Below are 15,764 nucleotides of genomic sequence, written 5' to 3'. Positions count from 1 at the left end.
CATTAAAAATATGAATAAGGAAGGACTTTCCATTATGTGGATGGTGAATTAAAACGGATATCTCTTGTTCATCACTTCCTTATTAGATTCAATACATTTGCACAATCTTTTTTCCAATGTGCCAAAGTCAAGCATTTAAAATGTCATGCTTTTATAAATTTTTCCAGAAATGCTTTGGTTCATAGTGTGGTCGAGTATCTGTGTAGAATACAAAATAGTTTAGAGTTCCGTCAAAAGTTAAATGCTTTTAAATTTATTAGGCACATATTGCCACTCCAAAGTGCAGTATTGGCACTCAAATGAGATCACATCTCCTGGAAGAACATAAGCCATAGCAACAATCTTAGACCTTGCTTCTGTAGTTTTGGATTCTTTATGCCATGGGAAGTTGCATTTACCTCAAACCTTGTTAAAACTGTTGTTACACACAATTTATTTCAAACACTTTAATGTTTGATCCAGTTTCTTTCATGCTTTATTTGTTTTACCTGTTGGGGTGACAAAAACAGATTTTGAAAGAGTTACAAGTCAATTCCACATATGTTTGAAACCGATATGTAGGCAAAATCAAATATACGCATAAAGGACATAAATGATGAAAGGATGTGTAAAGTAAAACTGTTTCACCGCCCCCTCTGATATCACATTGTGGCCACTGGTTCCAATGTCTCTCTGACCTCCTGCCCACCCTCTCAGTCTTGCAAAGTGAACACACTTTCTATTGTTGTTCCCAAGCCCCCCGCACCCTCTGGTCTCTGATAGTCACGACTTGGTTTAATGTTCTCCATGTGCTGTCACTGTTCTGTTCAGACTCATGCAATGACCCCTACTCAAAGTTTATCATATGGGGCCTTTGGTTCTGATGACCTCCTTGAGCTCCTCATGTCATGTCCAGCACACACAGAAACCAATAGCTACAATGCTCCCCTATCACCAAGATTTTATGCCACAACAAGAGGCTAACATTATGCATTCTCTTCCCCAGCGGCTACTTATAAAAGAACCATAGAGAACATAGGAAAAATGTCAAAAAACTACATCATGCAGTACATTCACCCCTCTTTTCAGGGCTACTCCTCAGACAGTTAAGTGTCCTTGCGTTTGTGTTGTAAGAACCTACTGTTTTAGCTTGGTTAGAGGCATGTTTTATTTTTGGAAGTTAATTTTCATTATTGGCTATTCATCATGATACGTTTAGCTTCGGAAGGGTCTTCTTTTGTTTTAACATTTACAAACATCTTTAACTTTAATTCACATCTGGTAGGTCTGAAGGTTTCTAACGCAGGGTGATTTCAGTTAGGATTGTGATTTAGGAAAAGTTTCAATTTTCCGGACTGTTCCTAGAAAGCTTGCCATATTTCATAATTACATGCAAACCATCCCCTAAAAAATCACTCGGATTTAACAAGAAGAGAAGCACATTGTCTGAACAATGTCAGAAACAAAGCCAAATGTACTAAAAATGTGATTGCAAAACCGGTTGCGAATTATGTATTTACCTTTTGCAACCCTTATTTTATTTTATGTACTGACCTATGAAGTACTAGATCTGTCCAACGAATAACAGGCAGTTGCAAAACACCCTGCATAATGAATATTCAACAGGCAGATCACAATCTGCTACCCCCTATGATTGACTACAATTACAGGGATGGTGCCTGCAAGGGACAGCATACTACATTCCCTGTGATTATATTTGAAAATTGCAAGTTTTTTTCTAATTTTTTAAAGCAGCTCAAGTTCTTTAAAGGAAGTGGGCTGCTTAAAAAAAAAGGGGCTCCTTTTGGAAAACTTCAGTGATAGCTGGCAGTGGTTCTCTAGACTGTTGCCTACTACCTTCAAAGCTCCCACCCCGGTAACAACGGGGAAGGGGACGAAAGGATACCTGTTAGAATGGTCATGAAATGAAATTAAATATTTATAAAGCGTGCGGATACTCACAAGGAGTGTCCCGGCGCTGATCTCATGGCAGAAACCTCATGAAAGACTAACCCCACCCGTAGTTATTGTTGGAACAGCCACGTTTTCAGTTGTTTCCTAAAGGACAGCAGGTCCTGCGCTTGCCTCAGATATAGTGGTAATTCATTCCATAAACACGCAGCATGCACCTGAAAAGACCTTCCTCCAATCCGAGATTTTGTGAACTTAGGAATCACTATAAGAGATTGCCTAGAGGATCTAAGGACCCGTTGAGGCTGGTAGCATTGGATTCTGTTCCTCAGGTATACAGCACCCGTATCATGGAAAGCCCGATAAGCAAGCACTAAGGCCTTAAACTGAACACCTTATCTCACCGGGAGCCAATGAAGGGCTTCCAGGAGATGTGACATACGTGTTCTGGTGCTTACCCTAAGAATAGCTCTGGCCGCAGCGTTCTGCACAACCTGCAGCCGAGTGAGCAAATACTCAGGCAGCCCCAGATAAAAGATGTTCACATAGTCCAGCCTGGATGTGATCAAGGCTTGCACAACGATCTTACGGGACTCCATCGGTAGGAGAGGAAGGAAGTTCTTTACCATTCTTATCAGGCCGAAGCAGGTGCCAGCGACTGCTTGGATTTGGGCCTTCATAGTAAGATCGAGCCCAGCTTGACTGGGGCCGAAGAAGGTGACATGTCGCTGGGCCCCCATTCATTCCAGTCCTCGTTTGGGGAGCAACCCAAAAAAATTATTTCAGATTTTTCTGAATTACATTTGAGTTGGTCCCGTCGTAGCTACGCGAACACCTCAGTTAGACATTCTTTTATCTCCCATCCGCGAAAGCACGCTCCTTTATCACAAGTAAACAGGAGTCGGCATAGGAAATAATCTTTGCTCCATGCTGCTCAGCCAGAAGAGCGAGAGGGGCCATATATATATATATTAAAAAGGGTGGGGCTCAAGACGGAGCCCTGCGGGACCCCTACTTGCATTGAGGTGCTAGTCGCTGAAAATGGCGGAGACCAGATTTCCTGTTGCCTCTCCGAAAGCAACGAAGCAAACCATTTGTACACCATACCCCCAACCCCACACTCTGCCAACCTATGCAGAAGCCGGTCATGGGGCACGGTGTCAAAGGACGCAGACAGATCCAGTAGTATTAAGACAGCGCTGCCCCTTTTGTCCATTTGAGCTTTAATAATTTCAGAGACCTCCAGTAAGGCTGTTTCTCTACTAAGAGAGTCTCTGAAGCCCGACTGGCTCTCATGCAGCACAAGGTTACCTTCTATGAAGTCTGTTAGTACAGAGTTGACGTACTTCTCCAAGACCTTCAAATAGAAAGGCAGCAGGGAGATAGGCCTGTAGTTGGATGCGATCGCAGGATCGGCTGAAGGCTTTTTAAACAGCAGAATAATTTTGGCCCTTTTCCAACAACTGGGTACTGTTCCATGTCCAAGGGAAGAATAAAGAACTGAATTGATTGCCGGGTTTAGAGGTTCCGCAATCTTCTTCAGAATCCTAGCTGGGCAGGGGTCGGACGGAGAGCCCGACTTCAGGGAGGTCATAATATCCAGAGATTTTTCCAGGGAGATGGGAGGAAAAAGGGAGAGTGCACAGCACGACCTCGGTGGCCGGACACCCAAAGGCCTATCCACTTCAGGAGGACCCATTGGGGCAAATGATTGTTGGATCAGATGGATCTTGTCATGGAAGGGTAAAGACCTTGCTTACAGCACTGGGAGATGTGAAATCTTTAACAATTTTAAATATTTCTTTACTTTTATTCGCCGCCCCTTTTATTTTTAAGGTAAAGATTTTTTTCTTTTCCGTCCGGACATCGTTATAATAGGCTTTCAAAGCTTGTTTGTAAATAACTAGGTCCGTGGAATTATACTTGGTACGCCAGACTCTTTCTAGGCGCTTGCAGGCACTTCTGCTTTCCCTGAGTGTCACTGTAAACCACGGTGCGGAGGCACGGTTTCTTGTGCCATTCGGCATTTTATGAGGAGCCAATACCCTCACCTGATCTTCCAGCCATTGCTCCAGACCAGGAGCGTCGATTTCTGGATCTCCGCTAACTGGAATCGGGTGCTTCCCCAGGGCACTCTCTAGGCTGTCAGGCGTAAACTTATTAAAAGGTCTAAAAATAACAGGATGAAGCATCTCCCTGTGTTGAGCGTGCGCTGCAAATTTCGGAAATTTAAAGTTCAGGAGATAGTGATCCGACCATACCAATGGTTGGGGAGCCTCTATTTCCGTACTCACATTGGAGAATACTTGATCTAATGTATGACGTCGCTCGCGCAGCGTCTCGTTTTGTAGGCGCCAGGTCTTAACAACTAGACTGCGCTTGGAGTAAAAATGGCGGACTCGGGCATGTCAGGATAGTACTGGCGTTCAGCTGCCCCCAACCGCAAGGAATATGAAAAAAATTAACAACAGTTCCCCACAATTTCCACTGCAGAGAGCCACAATTCAATTCCCCCAAGACAGTTGTTTTTTTAAAAATGCCACAAGAGCTTCAATTCAATTTCCCCCCAAACAGTGATTTCAAAAATGCCACGACCCCTTAACCACAACAGCAGCAGTGATGGATTTACAAGGCAGACACACAATAATTCCACGCACACTATCGGCAGGCAAGTACAGCAGTGTCAGTTTCAAATACGAGATCGGGCGCGCTCGCGCAGAGTCTCGTTTTGTAGGCGCCAGTTCTTAACAACTAGACCGTGCTTGGAGTAAAAAATGGCGAACTCTGGCATGTCAGGATAGTACTGGCGTTCAGCTGCCCCCAGCCGCAAGGAATATGAAAAAATCCTTGACATGCCTCTCAAACCTTTTGGCTTTGCCCTTCCTCTTTAGCTGGATTAATTGTGTTGGCATTAGGACTCTGTGCTCATTACCACTGCTAACTACTCTAAAGTGAGTGAGCTCACTCCTCCAAACAAGGTAGAATTGGCTTACACCTAATTGGCACATCTAATATAGCTTTATGGCCCGCTGCTGAGGGCTATACCGGTTGTTAAAGACCCTGGACAAGAGTTATAGGCCTGAGCTAAGGCGATGGAGAGAGCCTTTAAAAACTAGTATATAAGGCTATTGGAACATTGCACACACTAAGGATAGAATGGTATAAATTAAAAAGGGTGAAACAGACAGACAACCATTGGAATGTTGGGGCAAAAGATTACATCAGCCATTGCAAGCCCCGAGCCCCTTCATTGTCTCCAATGGGGCTCTCAAAATTCCAATGTTCTAATTTACCTGCAAGTCCCTGTTAAAGTGGTACTGCATGTACCTCAGGCCTGTAAATTAAATGCGACTCATGGGCCTGCAGCACCCCTTGTGTCATCCACTAAAGTTACCCTTTAAAACATGTCTTAAGGCTCCTACTGTAGCCTATATTGCAGTTTTAAAATTGCCAAACTGCTATTTCGACCTGCCAAAATAAATCTTTTAGAAAAAATGTGTGATACCTGACCAAACTTTTATGATGTTCTTCTCAATTCCGTTTTCTTTATTCGCAGTTACTCCTGGACGAAGGGTGTTGCACCCTAAATGCATTGGGTCACACGTCAAAAATTTTAATTATCAGCTTTTCGTACTGAGATAGCATCAACATTAATCTGCAAGTTTGGAGCAACATTTGTATCAGAAGTCTAAATTCGACATGTTTTGAATAAATTGTGTACAACAGTGCAAGAATTATGACTATTTTAACTTGAAGATTTTGAATATCGACAAAAAGCAAATAACAATGATTATCATTGAAGACCTCTGGCATAAAGGTGTGTGTTTTGGTTTTCGTTCACCTGAGGTAAACTAACTTGTAAAATAAATCTTTTGCCGGGACTAAACTTTTGTTTTTAATACATAAAAGCCTCTAGAGGCTTATAGGGCAGGGTGCATTGTATTTAAAAAGGAGGAGATGTTGGTTAAAGTCATTTTTCACTGTTGCAAGGGCTATTGCTCCCTTTGAAAACACTGGGTTACCTTATTATATTTAATAAGCGCTAACTTTGGATTGGGAGCACACAGAGATCTGCTGTTTACATTCAAAATAATAGTAATTGAAAATACTCTTCAATGATAAAGGCAGATTTTAAGTTACAATTCTAAAAATGCCACGTTTAGAAAGCTTGCTATTTTGTCCTAATCATTTATGCCTTTTAACAGCATCCTGTGCCAAGGACCATGAATAGCTCTGCTGTTGTGGTTTGTGTACTGAATCCTGTCAGACAGAGACACAAAATGAGCCTAGGTGTTCATAGGAAGGGCCAAACTGTCAGGGTGGCTAGGGGGAGCTGTGTCTTGCCCCCCTTACACTTCAAAGAATCCTCTTACAAGACACACAAAGGACACTCACACCAGCCTTTTGTTACCCCAGACCTCTTAAAGCCTTGACAGGGAAAGGGAAGACATTTCCAGAACTGTTTGTGGGGTAGGATATTGTGTGTGGGGGGGGGGGGCGACGGGACAACACTAAGGCTGGTACCAGGTATAAATGTTGGACTTCTTGAGCCATTCTTCAATACACTCCTGGACCTGCTGAGATTACAGAAAAAGGACTGGCTTGTCCCCCAGAGGACTGTCCTACTGTTGAGGCCGACCTTGCTCTCCGAGAATAAAGTCTGGAACTGCTCCCTTTATTCCGGGCTAATCTGAGGGACTCCAAGGCTGAGTTGGCTGACCTCCTGGAATCCAAAAATCTCCAAAGGCCTCCTTGTAAATGCCCAGCTGACCTGTTGCAACTGGACCTGCAACTAGAACTGCCTGAGCCCTGCTAGATGGAGTCTCCAGAAGCGTCTCCCCAGGTCCTGGATCCATAGCTAGCATCAGAGTGCATTCCTCTTCAAGAAAAAGAACTAATGAAGTTTTGATCAATTTATTAATTTATTTATCTAAATTGGTTTGGGATTTTTCTTGTGTTTTACTTTATAACTGTCAGTGTGCTGCATAAATACTTTACAATGCCTCTAAGTTAAGCTTGACAGCTTTCTGCCAAGCTACCTGAGAGTTAAGCACAGGTTTATTTAGTGACATGTTTGGTTCACCCTGACAAGGATTGTGATTGAGTGGGGCTTTCAACCCCTCAACATATAACCCAGTTTCTTACAAGACAAATTTCCCTGTGCAAATCAGTTACCAGTGGAAGAAACAGCCAACATCATGGGGACTATCCACTCCGGGGCTCCGCCGGACCACTTCCCACATCACTGCTACAACATGGGTGCCTCCCCAATCAGGAAAGTACTCATACATCCTGAGCACCTCCATCACCAATGCGGCGTTCCCGCAGGGAAGGAAACATGCAGGAGTAAACACACTTGAAAAGAAACCTTCAGCAGACCCCAACAGATAGCAAACTACCACTTTTCTCAATACTACTCCACCCAGGCAAGGTCATGGAGTAAGACATTGACAAGCAACTCGCGGTGAGCAGTCAAAATATCGAATTTTGGATATTGACCTACAATTATATCAAGTTTACAATATCGTAGGGACAGAATATCGATGTCAAGAATATCGGTGACCAGAATATCGACCTTAAGGTAAGTAATATCGTTTTTTTTATATCGAAGTTAGTAATATCGAAGTAAGTAATATCGTAAGCAAAAATTCTGTTGTTAGTATCGATATTTATATTAGTGTTATGTATTTTAGTATGTATTTTATATGTATGTAACATTGTTTGTAATGTATTCTAAATATTTCTAAATATATGTATTAAATGTTTAGAAATTACTAATTTTTTAAGTAAATTTTGCGTTTTAGTATCAGAGCGGGTTGTGGGTTTATAGGGGCATAGGGAGGGAAGTAATTTATTAATAATTAATTAATTAATATGGTTTATAGTTGTAGTTGAGTATTAATTTATTGTTAATTATTAATTGGCAATTGATTTCTAATAATTAATTTATCATATTAATTATAAATGTATTGTTTTATTTATTGTTATTGTTTATTAATTTATTGTTAATTAGTAATGGGTAATACATTTTTATTAATTGATTAATAGATAATGAAATTAATTATGTTAATTTTTATGTGTAGCGGGTTGTGGGTTTATAGGGGAATAGGGTGGGAAGTAATCTAATAATTAAAAATGTATGTTTTAATTTATGGTTATTGATAAATAATTTATTGGTAATTAATTATTAATTGGTAGTTAATTTTATTAATTGAATAATTTATTATATTAATTTATTCTTATTATTTATTTGTTTTAATTGTTAATTTATTAATTGGTAATACATTTTTCATTAATAGATTAATGGCAAATTAAGTTAATTGTGTTCTTTTTCATCTGCAGCGGGTTGTGTGTTTATGGGGAAATAGGGTGCGAAGTAATTTAATTTTATTTAAGTAATTATTTATTTTATTTTCTTGGTATTTATTATTAATTTCTTAGTTAATTAATTTTATAAGTTATTTATTTTAAAAAAAATTATTTAATTAATAAGTATGTTAATTTAACCCCTTTCCTATCCAATACTTTCCCTGCTGTTTCACTCCCTGGAGTGGGAATAGTCATTTTTAACCCTACGCTATCCAACACTTTTCCTACTGTTGCAATCTCTGGAGTGGGAATAGTAATTTTAACCCCTACGCTATCCAACACTTTCCCTACTGTTGCACTCCCTGGAGTGGGAATACAAATTTTTACCCACCCGCTATCCAACACTTTCCGTACTGTTGCACTCACTGGAGTGGGAATAGTAATTTATACTCCTCCGCTATCCAACACTTTCCCTACTGTTGCACTCTCTGGAGTGGGAATAGTCATTTTAACCCCTACGCTATCCAACACTTTCCCTACTGTTGCACTCACTGGGGTGGGAATAGTAATTTGTACCCCTATGCTATCCAACACTTTCCCTACTGTTGCACTCTCTGGAGTGGGAATAGTAAATTTTACCCCTACGCTATCCAACACTTTTCCTAATGTTGCACTCACTGGAATGGGAATGGTAATTTCTACGCCTACGCTATCCAACACTTTCCCTAATGTTGCACTCACTGGGGTGGGAATAGTAATTTTTATCCCTACGCTATCCAACATTTTCCTTAGTGTTGCACTGTTTTGAGTTAGAATAGTAATTGTATTACTTCTACTATCTAATATTTTTTATATAATTTTTGTTAATGTAGTATATAATGAATATTAAAAAGAGTGTTTTTTTTAACTTGTTATATATATATTTATTAATTTTTTATTTATATTGTTTAATGTGGATAGATGTATTTATAATACATATGACATTTTAAAACAAGCATTGGCATAGCCAATAGGTTTCGGCTTTGGGTCCTTATAAGTGTTTACCCACAGCTAGTGGCTTTGTCAATGTCTTTAAGCACTGTTGTAGAGCACTCTGGCTGCGGTGCAGCATGTTAAAAAGTTATCATAAAAAAGTGTTGTAAGCATTTTTGTTACCTTACATATAAGCAAGAAAACATTATGTACAAATGAACGACCTTGAGAGGCAAAAAGGGTTGGTATGGAGTTAGTGGCATGGTACTGACTCTGTAGCAGCCCTACTGACTTCAGGGTTGTCAGTCAGTCATGAGATCTACCTTTTTGTCTGGATGGATGCGTGCAGCGGAGGCTGGATGGCCGAACGAATGAACAGATGCATCAATGGAATTTCTGTGGATATTCGAAATAAGCAAAAATGGATGAAAGGATGGAAAGGTGAAATGCTAATGAATAGGTGGGTGGGAGGATGACTTAAAAAGATAAAATGTGAAATGTAAATCCAGTATTTGTAAAGTGCACAGCTACCGGAGGCATCCCGGCGCTGGGGGTCGTCGGGAAGATTCAGCGAGCTATTGCCCAGAGTCGCATGGTGCTGGGCTGACCTACCACCGGTGCCGGGGATCGAACCGTGAGCCCCAGCGTCCGGTGTCAGTCGCCCTAGCCGCAGCGCCACAGCTCTTCCCTCGCTAGATCGCTGAGTGGATGTAATGGCGAAGGAAACTCTTCATGGAAGTGTCGGGTTTATTTGGTTTACTCACACAGTGTCATTAGAGGTTTGGTTAAAAGTGGGGGGTGTTTTCGTTTTCTGACTGCATCCCTGAAAATACTTTAAAAATACTCCAGAGTCCATCTATAAATGCATCTGATGGTGAGTAACACAAGATGCGATGCTTTTATTTTCCCGAAAAATAAAACACTCCAACTAAAATCGCATTTGGAAATGTATGGACTTGCACTTCCTACTGACCTCAAATCTACGATAGTAACATTTAAAAAATAATAATAATAAGGAACACAGAACTAAGAGTTGTGTACTTATCGTGGTTGGCATTGACTATATAATTGGCACAAAAAGGTGGAGAAGATAAAAATGACCATTGTGTGGTAAATATTCACGGACAAAGGCGTAGTCCCAAGATGACCTCTTGGTGAACCTCGGTGAGGTTCTGAAGTGGAGCAGAGACCCTGAGACCCTGTCTTTAAAACATTAGTCACAGTACTGCTGGTTAATGAAGTACCACGCCCAATTGCCGCCATTAAAGTAGACAATAATGCATTGTTTCCTTGCATGTAGACCTACTACATCTTGTTACTTCTTTACCAGTTCCTTAAACACAGGCAAGGGGGCTGTAATTATGTTATTTTTCTTCTTTCTTTGAAGGGCCTGTAGCTGATCTAAAACTCTTCCCCTGCGCAATAAATACGCTGCTCAAGTGTCCCGATGCTCATGCAAACTTAGAAGCCAACAAGCATAGGAAGTTAGGACAGCGCACATCTAAGAAATGAATCTACTCACAGAACCATAGTCCGCAAACTCCTGAAGATGCATTTCACGGTGTGACAATAAGGTACAAGACTGTTCGATTACAGCATGTTACAAGATTATTATTTGACTCGGAAGTCACCAAGCCCGCTTTATTTACCACCATATATTAATGTAGTTGGCTACGATATGGTGCACGCCTCATACCAAGTCACTGTCGCCGTCACACCGCTTTCCACAGACGCAAACATACACAATATGAAAACAAATCACAGGAAACATACCTAATGTAAATTAAAGTACAGCGTCCCATGAGTGGTGTGCACGCGCAGTAAGGGTGAAAACAGCACCACATGCGGCCACCACCACCCCACAGTCCAGCCTGCAGCCTCGACTGCCCCACAGCACCACCTGAAGCCACCCAGTCCTACCTGGGAGCCGCTTGTGTTGGTGGTCTCTGTCCACTGCTGTCAGTGAGTGGGGGCGCTTTCACCTGTTGTCTAGCCACCTTCACAGTGACCACAGCACCCTTACATTTAACAGGAAGGTATCTTACTTACACCATTAGAAACGGCAGAACTGGGGTATGTAGCGCTATAAAACACTGTATTAATCATCTCTAGGCACTACTGTTGGTGCCAGGTTCCATGTGTTTTAGGAAAGCTCTTTCGTCCCCTTCATCCATCTCCTCGACCCAAAGCCCTTGAAGAGGGTCCATTCTGGGGCCCCCAGGGTCTCTCCTCACAGCACGCCATGCTGCTGCCAGCCCTATCTTCCCTCAAGATGCCCCCTCCCACTGCACCGGGACCCAGGGGTCCAGGGATCACACTCCCGGGTCTCACCTCGCACTCTCTGCTCGGTTTAATGAAGAACTCGTTATAGAACTTGCTGCACTGATCCGGCACCACCCACCGCATGGTTGTATCTGTGATGGAGGGGGCCCCGGAGAGATAGTGCAGGCCCGGGTCCCCTGCCCCGCTGCGCTCTGCCAGAGTCACAGGAAACATACCTAATGTCAATTAAAGTACAGCGTCCCTTGAGTGGTGTGCACGCGAATTAAGGGTGAAAAAACCCAGCGATCTCAGAGGGATGGTGGGGGCATTACAGCCGCCATGCTTCTGCTTCCGGGTAACGAGCCGTGATGGACAGGTCAGGCAAGAAAGAGTGCAAATCCACTCAGCCAATCAGAAGAGAAGACAAGCATTTAAAAATGCAATAGGACTAGTATTTACGAGAGCCCTATTGCATTGTAAACAAAACTGCGGTCGTGCAAGAAGGCAGGAAAGGGAGTGGGTGGGGGGGTTGTGGTGGACAGAGAAGTGACGGACTGCAGGAGGGAACGGCGGAGGCAGGGGAACAGTACTGTTTTGAAAGTAAAGGGGCCGATAGCCATGGAGGGACAAAAATGACGTCATGGCCGTCAGAAGGCGGGACTAACTTGCCTAACATTAGAATGCGGCATTTACAATTTCGGCCAATTAAAAAGATAGCCGGAATGATTGCGGAGCTTCCCCCACTATTCTGTATAAAGCATCTCTCGACGAGACAGCGCATGCGCTGCCTAGGCCGAGACCTAAACATTATAAGTTATTAAAATAATTATTAAAAATTATTAGTAAGTATATATATTATATGTATATGTTTAATTTATTTTTACATTATATATATATATATATTCACTGAAAAAACGATAAGCTTTAGGGAAAGTTATAGTTAGTTGGACATTTCACTCGTACAAAACCAGAGAAATTCCCCTGTTATAGTTAGTTCAGCTAACTATAACTTGCGCCCCTGCAATGCACTGCTGATGACGTCACATATTACATCACTCATGACATGGTCAGTGACATGGTCAGTTGCTGGAACCTTCTAGAAGAAGGGTGGGGTTTACTTTTGCCACCTTAGAGGGTGGTCACCTGACCTAGGGATACTGAAGGTAAGGAGGGAACATTTTTCGTCAGTTGGGGCGACGACGACCTGGGGGAACCTACGCAGGAGTTTTAGGCGGTAGGGCCTAGTCAGGGACCTATGCCACTGAAAGTGACAGGGCTTAGGTGCTGCCTTTTAAGTTGAGTGAGGGATCCTGAACTAGCCCACTGATCTGTCCCAGTGGGAGGGGAACACAGGGACAACCTACCAAGCCTGACTTAGAACTTCCTTCAGTCACCAACTCAATCTACCCCCCGCCCCCCCCCAAGGAACCAAACTACTAAGGGCGCCAGAACCAACAAGAGCCAAGAGGACCTCAAAGCTAACCACAGAAACTTACCACAGAAACTTACCACAGAACTGCTGGGGGATCGACCAGGTACCTGCGTGTGCCACTCCTGCGCTCCCTGACTTAACCTGGGCTCCCTCCCTAGCTTGTTCTGCCACTGGCGTGTGGCCTGCCACCTCTCCACCTACCTGCCCCGAGCTAGGGCATCATTGTGGGAGTAGGGGGTGCTGGGCGCCAAACCAATCGCCACCTCCCAAGCTGCGGGCCAACCCTTAATTTCCTCCACCCCCGCTGAGGGAAACCTGGAAATCACTAATCGCCGCGGCCCTGTGCCGCAAAGATCGCACCCGGTTATCTCTGGGGACCCGCGGGGAAGACCGGGGCACCCCCGCTGCCGTCGCGGCCCGTGGCCCTCAGGGGAGAGAGGGTCGCGGGAATCCGAGGAAAGGCCTCGTTAGGCCTGAAGCCAGGCACAGAGTCACCTGACAGGGGCGGACTGCTGAACGCCGCCCCCGCTGCTTCGCCATTCTCTGGGTAGGCCGCGCCCCCGCAGGCCGCTCTGTCATTGGCGGCTGCGGGCGCGCCTGGTCCGGAACTCCGGCGGAGATATTCCACGAGCAGCCCTCTTCGGCCCGGACACGGACAGGAGGCGCGCGCGGCTGGCGGGAGAGGCTCGGAGGCAAGTGAGCCCCCGCCCAGCGCGAGGACCATTGGGAGTGACCCGCGAGGGGTCGAAGACCAAGGTAACCCCCGGGGAGGAGGGCGGACGGCTGAGTAGAGGCCTGGGACTCGCCCCTCCCCCGGGGAAGTCCTTTGCTGAGCCCCGTGGGGCCCCCAATGCCCCGGTAATGGGAGTGAACCGGCCCGTGGCCCAGCCGACGCTTGCCCCGTGAAGGGCTGAGCGAGCACCAGCGAGGGAAGGGTTTTGGGAAGATAGGGGGGACTGTTCACCCCTGCCTCAGACTGCCAGAACTCGACGGCTAGAAGTTAAGGCCCTAACTCAAGGCAAAATTGGGTGGATTTTTTTGATTATGCCCGTAAGGCTCTAGATGGTTGGGTGCGTGGCAGCGAGGTGCACGATTACGAGGGCTTGTATGATCTGTTTTTAAGAGAGCACCTCTTGGATAAGTGTTTTCTGGAGCTGCGCCAACATCTGGTGGACCGCAAGTTGACTGATCCCCGTGAGGTTGCGGAGGAGGCGGACATTTGGGTTAGCACCCGGGTGTCTCACAAGGGCCCCGGGGGAGATGGCCCGAAAGGCGGACAGGGTTTCCCCCAGAAGAAAGGGGGGGGGGAGATAAAAAGGTGGAGTTCTCCAGAGGCCCACAAACTAGACAGTTTGGGAAAGGAGTATGGACCCCACCTCAGTCCAATTCCCCAAAGCCCACTTACCCTGACAAGAGTCAGCAGCCAAGGATTGTGCGGTGCTATGAATGTGGGGAGATTGGACACTACAAGAGCGATCCTAAGTGTCGCAAGAGACCCCCAGCCCCAACGGGCGGGAAGAGCCCCGGGATGGCTAGTGTAGCGCTTGGGGTGGAGCTGCCCCTAGATAGGGAAGGGGAGTGGACAGGCCTGACCCTGGTTTCACTCGGGGATAGAGAGATGGTCCCAGTGGTGTCCCTACCCCCGAACACTGCTAAATACCAGCAGAGGGTGAGAGTTAATAGGGAGGAGGTGGAGGCTCTGAGGGACACAGGTGCCAGCATGACCACCGTAGTGAGGCGGCTGGTGTCCCCTGAGCAGGTGATCCCAGAGGAGTTCCATCCGGCCGTGTTGGCTGACGGCAGTGTGAGTTACTATCCAGTGGCTCAAGTTCCCTTTGAGTGGGGAGGAGTCAAAGGCCTATTGAGAGTTGCGGTGAGCCCTGCCTTGCCTGTGGGGTGCTTACTAGGGAACGATCTAGAGCACACCGACTGGAAAGATGTGGAATTTCGAGCCCATACTGAGATGCTGGGGTTACCAGGATGGACTTGCGTAGTCACGTGGTCCATGGCTGCCCGGCATGGAACTCAACCCGGGTTGGAGCCTGGGATAATGGCCCAACCCAACGCCGATTTTGGAGAGAAGAATGTGGTGGAGGACACGCCCCGTGTGATGGATGGGGAGCCCGCGGAGGTACCCCGGAGTCCGCGGAGGTGGATGTTGTTCCCGTGGGGGACATGCCGACCCTTGCCGACTGGCATGTGGAAGGAGGGCCTACCCGGGAGGACTTTTGTCAGGCGCAGAGGGAGTGCCCTACGCTTGATGGCATGCGGCGGCAGGCCGAAGCCCAAGCGGCCAATCAGGAGACTGGCGGTTATCACGTGTATTGGGAGGATGGCCCCCTTTACAGTGAGCCTAAGGTTCCGGTGCATGGATCTTCGAGGGCCTTAGTGGTCCCCCAATGCTACCGGGCCTTCCTGTTGGAGTTGGCGCATGAGATACCCTTAGCCGGACACCTGGGCCAGGACAAAACCTTTGCGCGGTTGGTCCCACATTTTTATTGGCCCAGGATGAGAGTTGCCTCAGACACCTATTGTAAGACCTGTAAGTCTTGCCAGGCGAGTGGCAAGACTGGGACTAAACTGAAGGTCCCTTTGGAACCGACTCCCGGTGGTCGGGACCCATTTTGAGCGGGTTGGCATCGACATTGTTGGACCGTTGGACCCTCCGACCTCAGAGGGACACCGGTTCATTTTGGTATTGGTGGACCACGTCACTCGGTACCCGGAGGCTATTCCTCTGAGGACCATCACTGCACCGGTGGTGGCGCGGGCCCTGTTGGGGATTTTTACCCGAGTGGGATTCCCCAAGGTCGTGGTGTCAGACAGGGGCACGAATTTCATGTCGGCCTACATGCAGGCCATGTGGAAGGAGTGTGGGGTGACCTATCGGTTCTCCACT

General features: G+C 45.6%; 2 protein-coding genes across 15 annotated transcripts in view; both read right to left on the bottom strand.

Annotated features, from left to right (window-relative positions):
* The window catches only part of LOC146822518 (uncharacterized), a 266,233-nt gene that overhangs the window by 2,613 nt on the left and 247,856 nt on the right, over window positions 1–15,764 (bottom strand). The gene's annotated exons all lie outside the window — the stretch shown is intronic.
* LOC146822519 (uncharacterized) overlaps window positions 1–15,764 on the bottom strand; it is a 237,470-nt gene that overhangs the window by 60,310 nt on the left and 161,396 nt on the right. For 8 of the 14 annotated variants that reach the window (XR_014963323.1, XM_085613642.1, XM_085613649.1 and 5 more), the window contains one exon: window positions 233–488. The exons of 5 other annotated variants lie outside the window; for them this stretch is intronic. Coding sequence is in view for 2 of the 9 variants with exons in the window: in XM_085613647.1 (XP_085469773.1) it covers window positions 447–488 (42 nt within the window). In the remaining 7 variants the exon portion in view is untranslated. Of the gene's footprint in view, window positions 1–232; window positions 489–15,764 lie in introns of those variants that run through there. One more of the 14 variants, XM_085613648.1, reaches the window with a different exon arrangement.

Source organism: Triturus cristatus, chromosome 6 (assembly GCF_964204655.1).
Source record: "Triturus cristatus chromosome 6, aTriCri1.1, whole genome shotgun sequence".
NCBI classification, from domain to species: domain Eukaryota; kingdom Metazoa; phylum Chordata; class Amphibia; order Caudata; family Salamandridae; genus Triturus; species Triturus cristatus.
The sequence above is the reverse complement of the archived record's forward strand: the minus strand, read 5'-3'. Positions and strand labels throughout refer to the sequence as shown.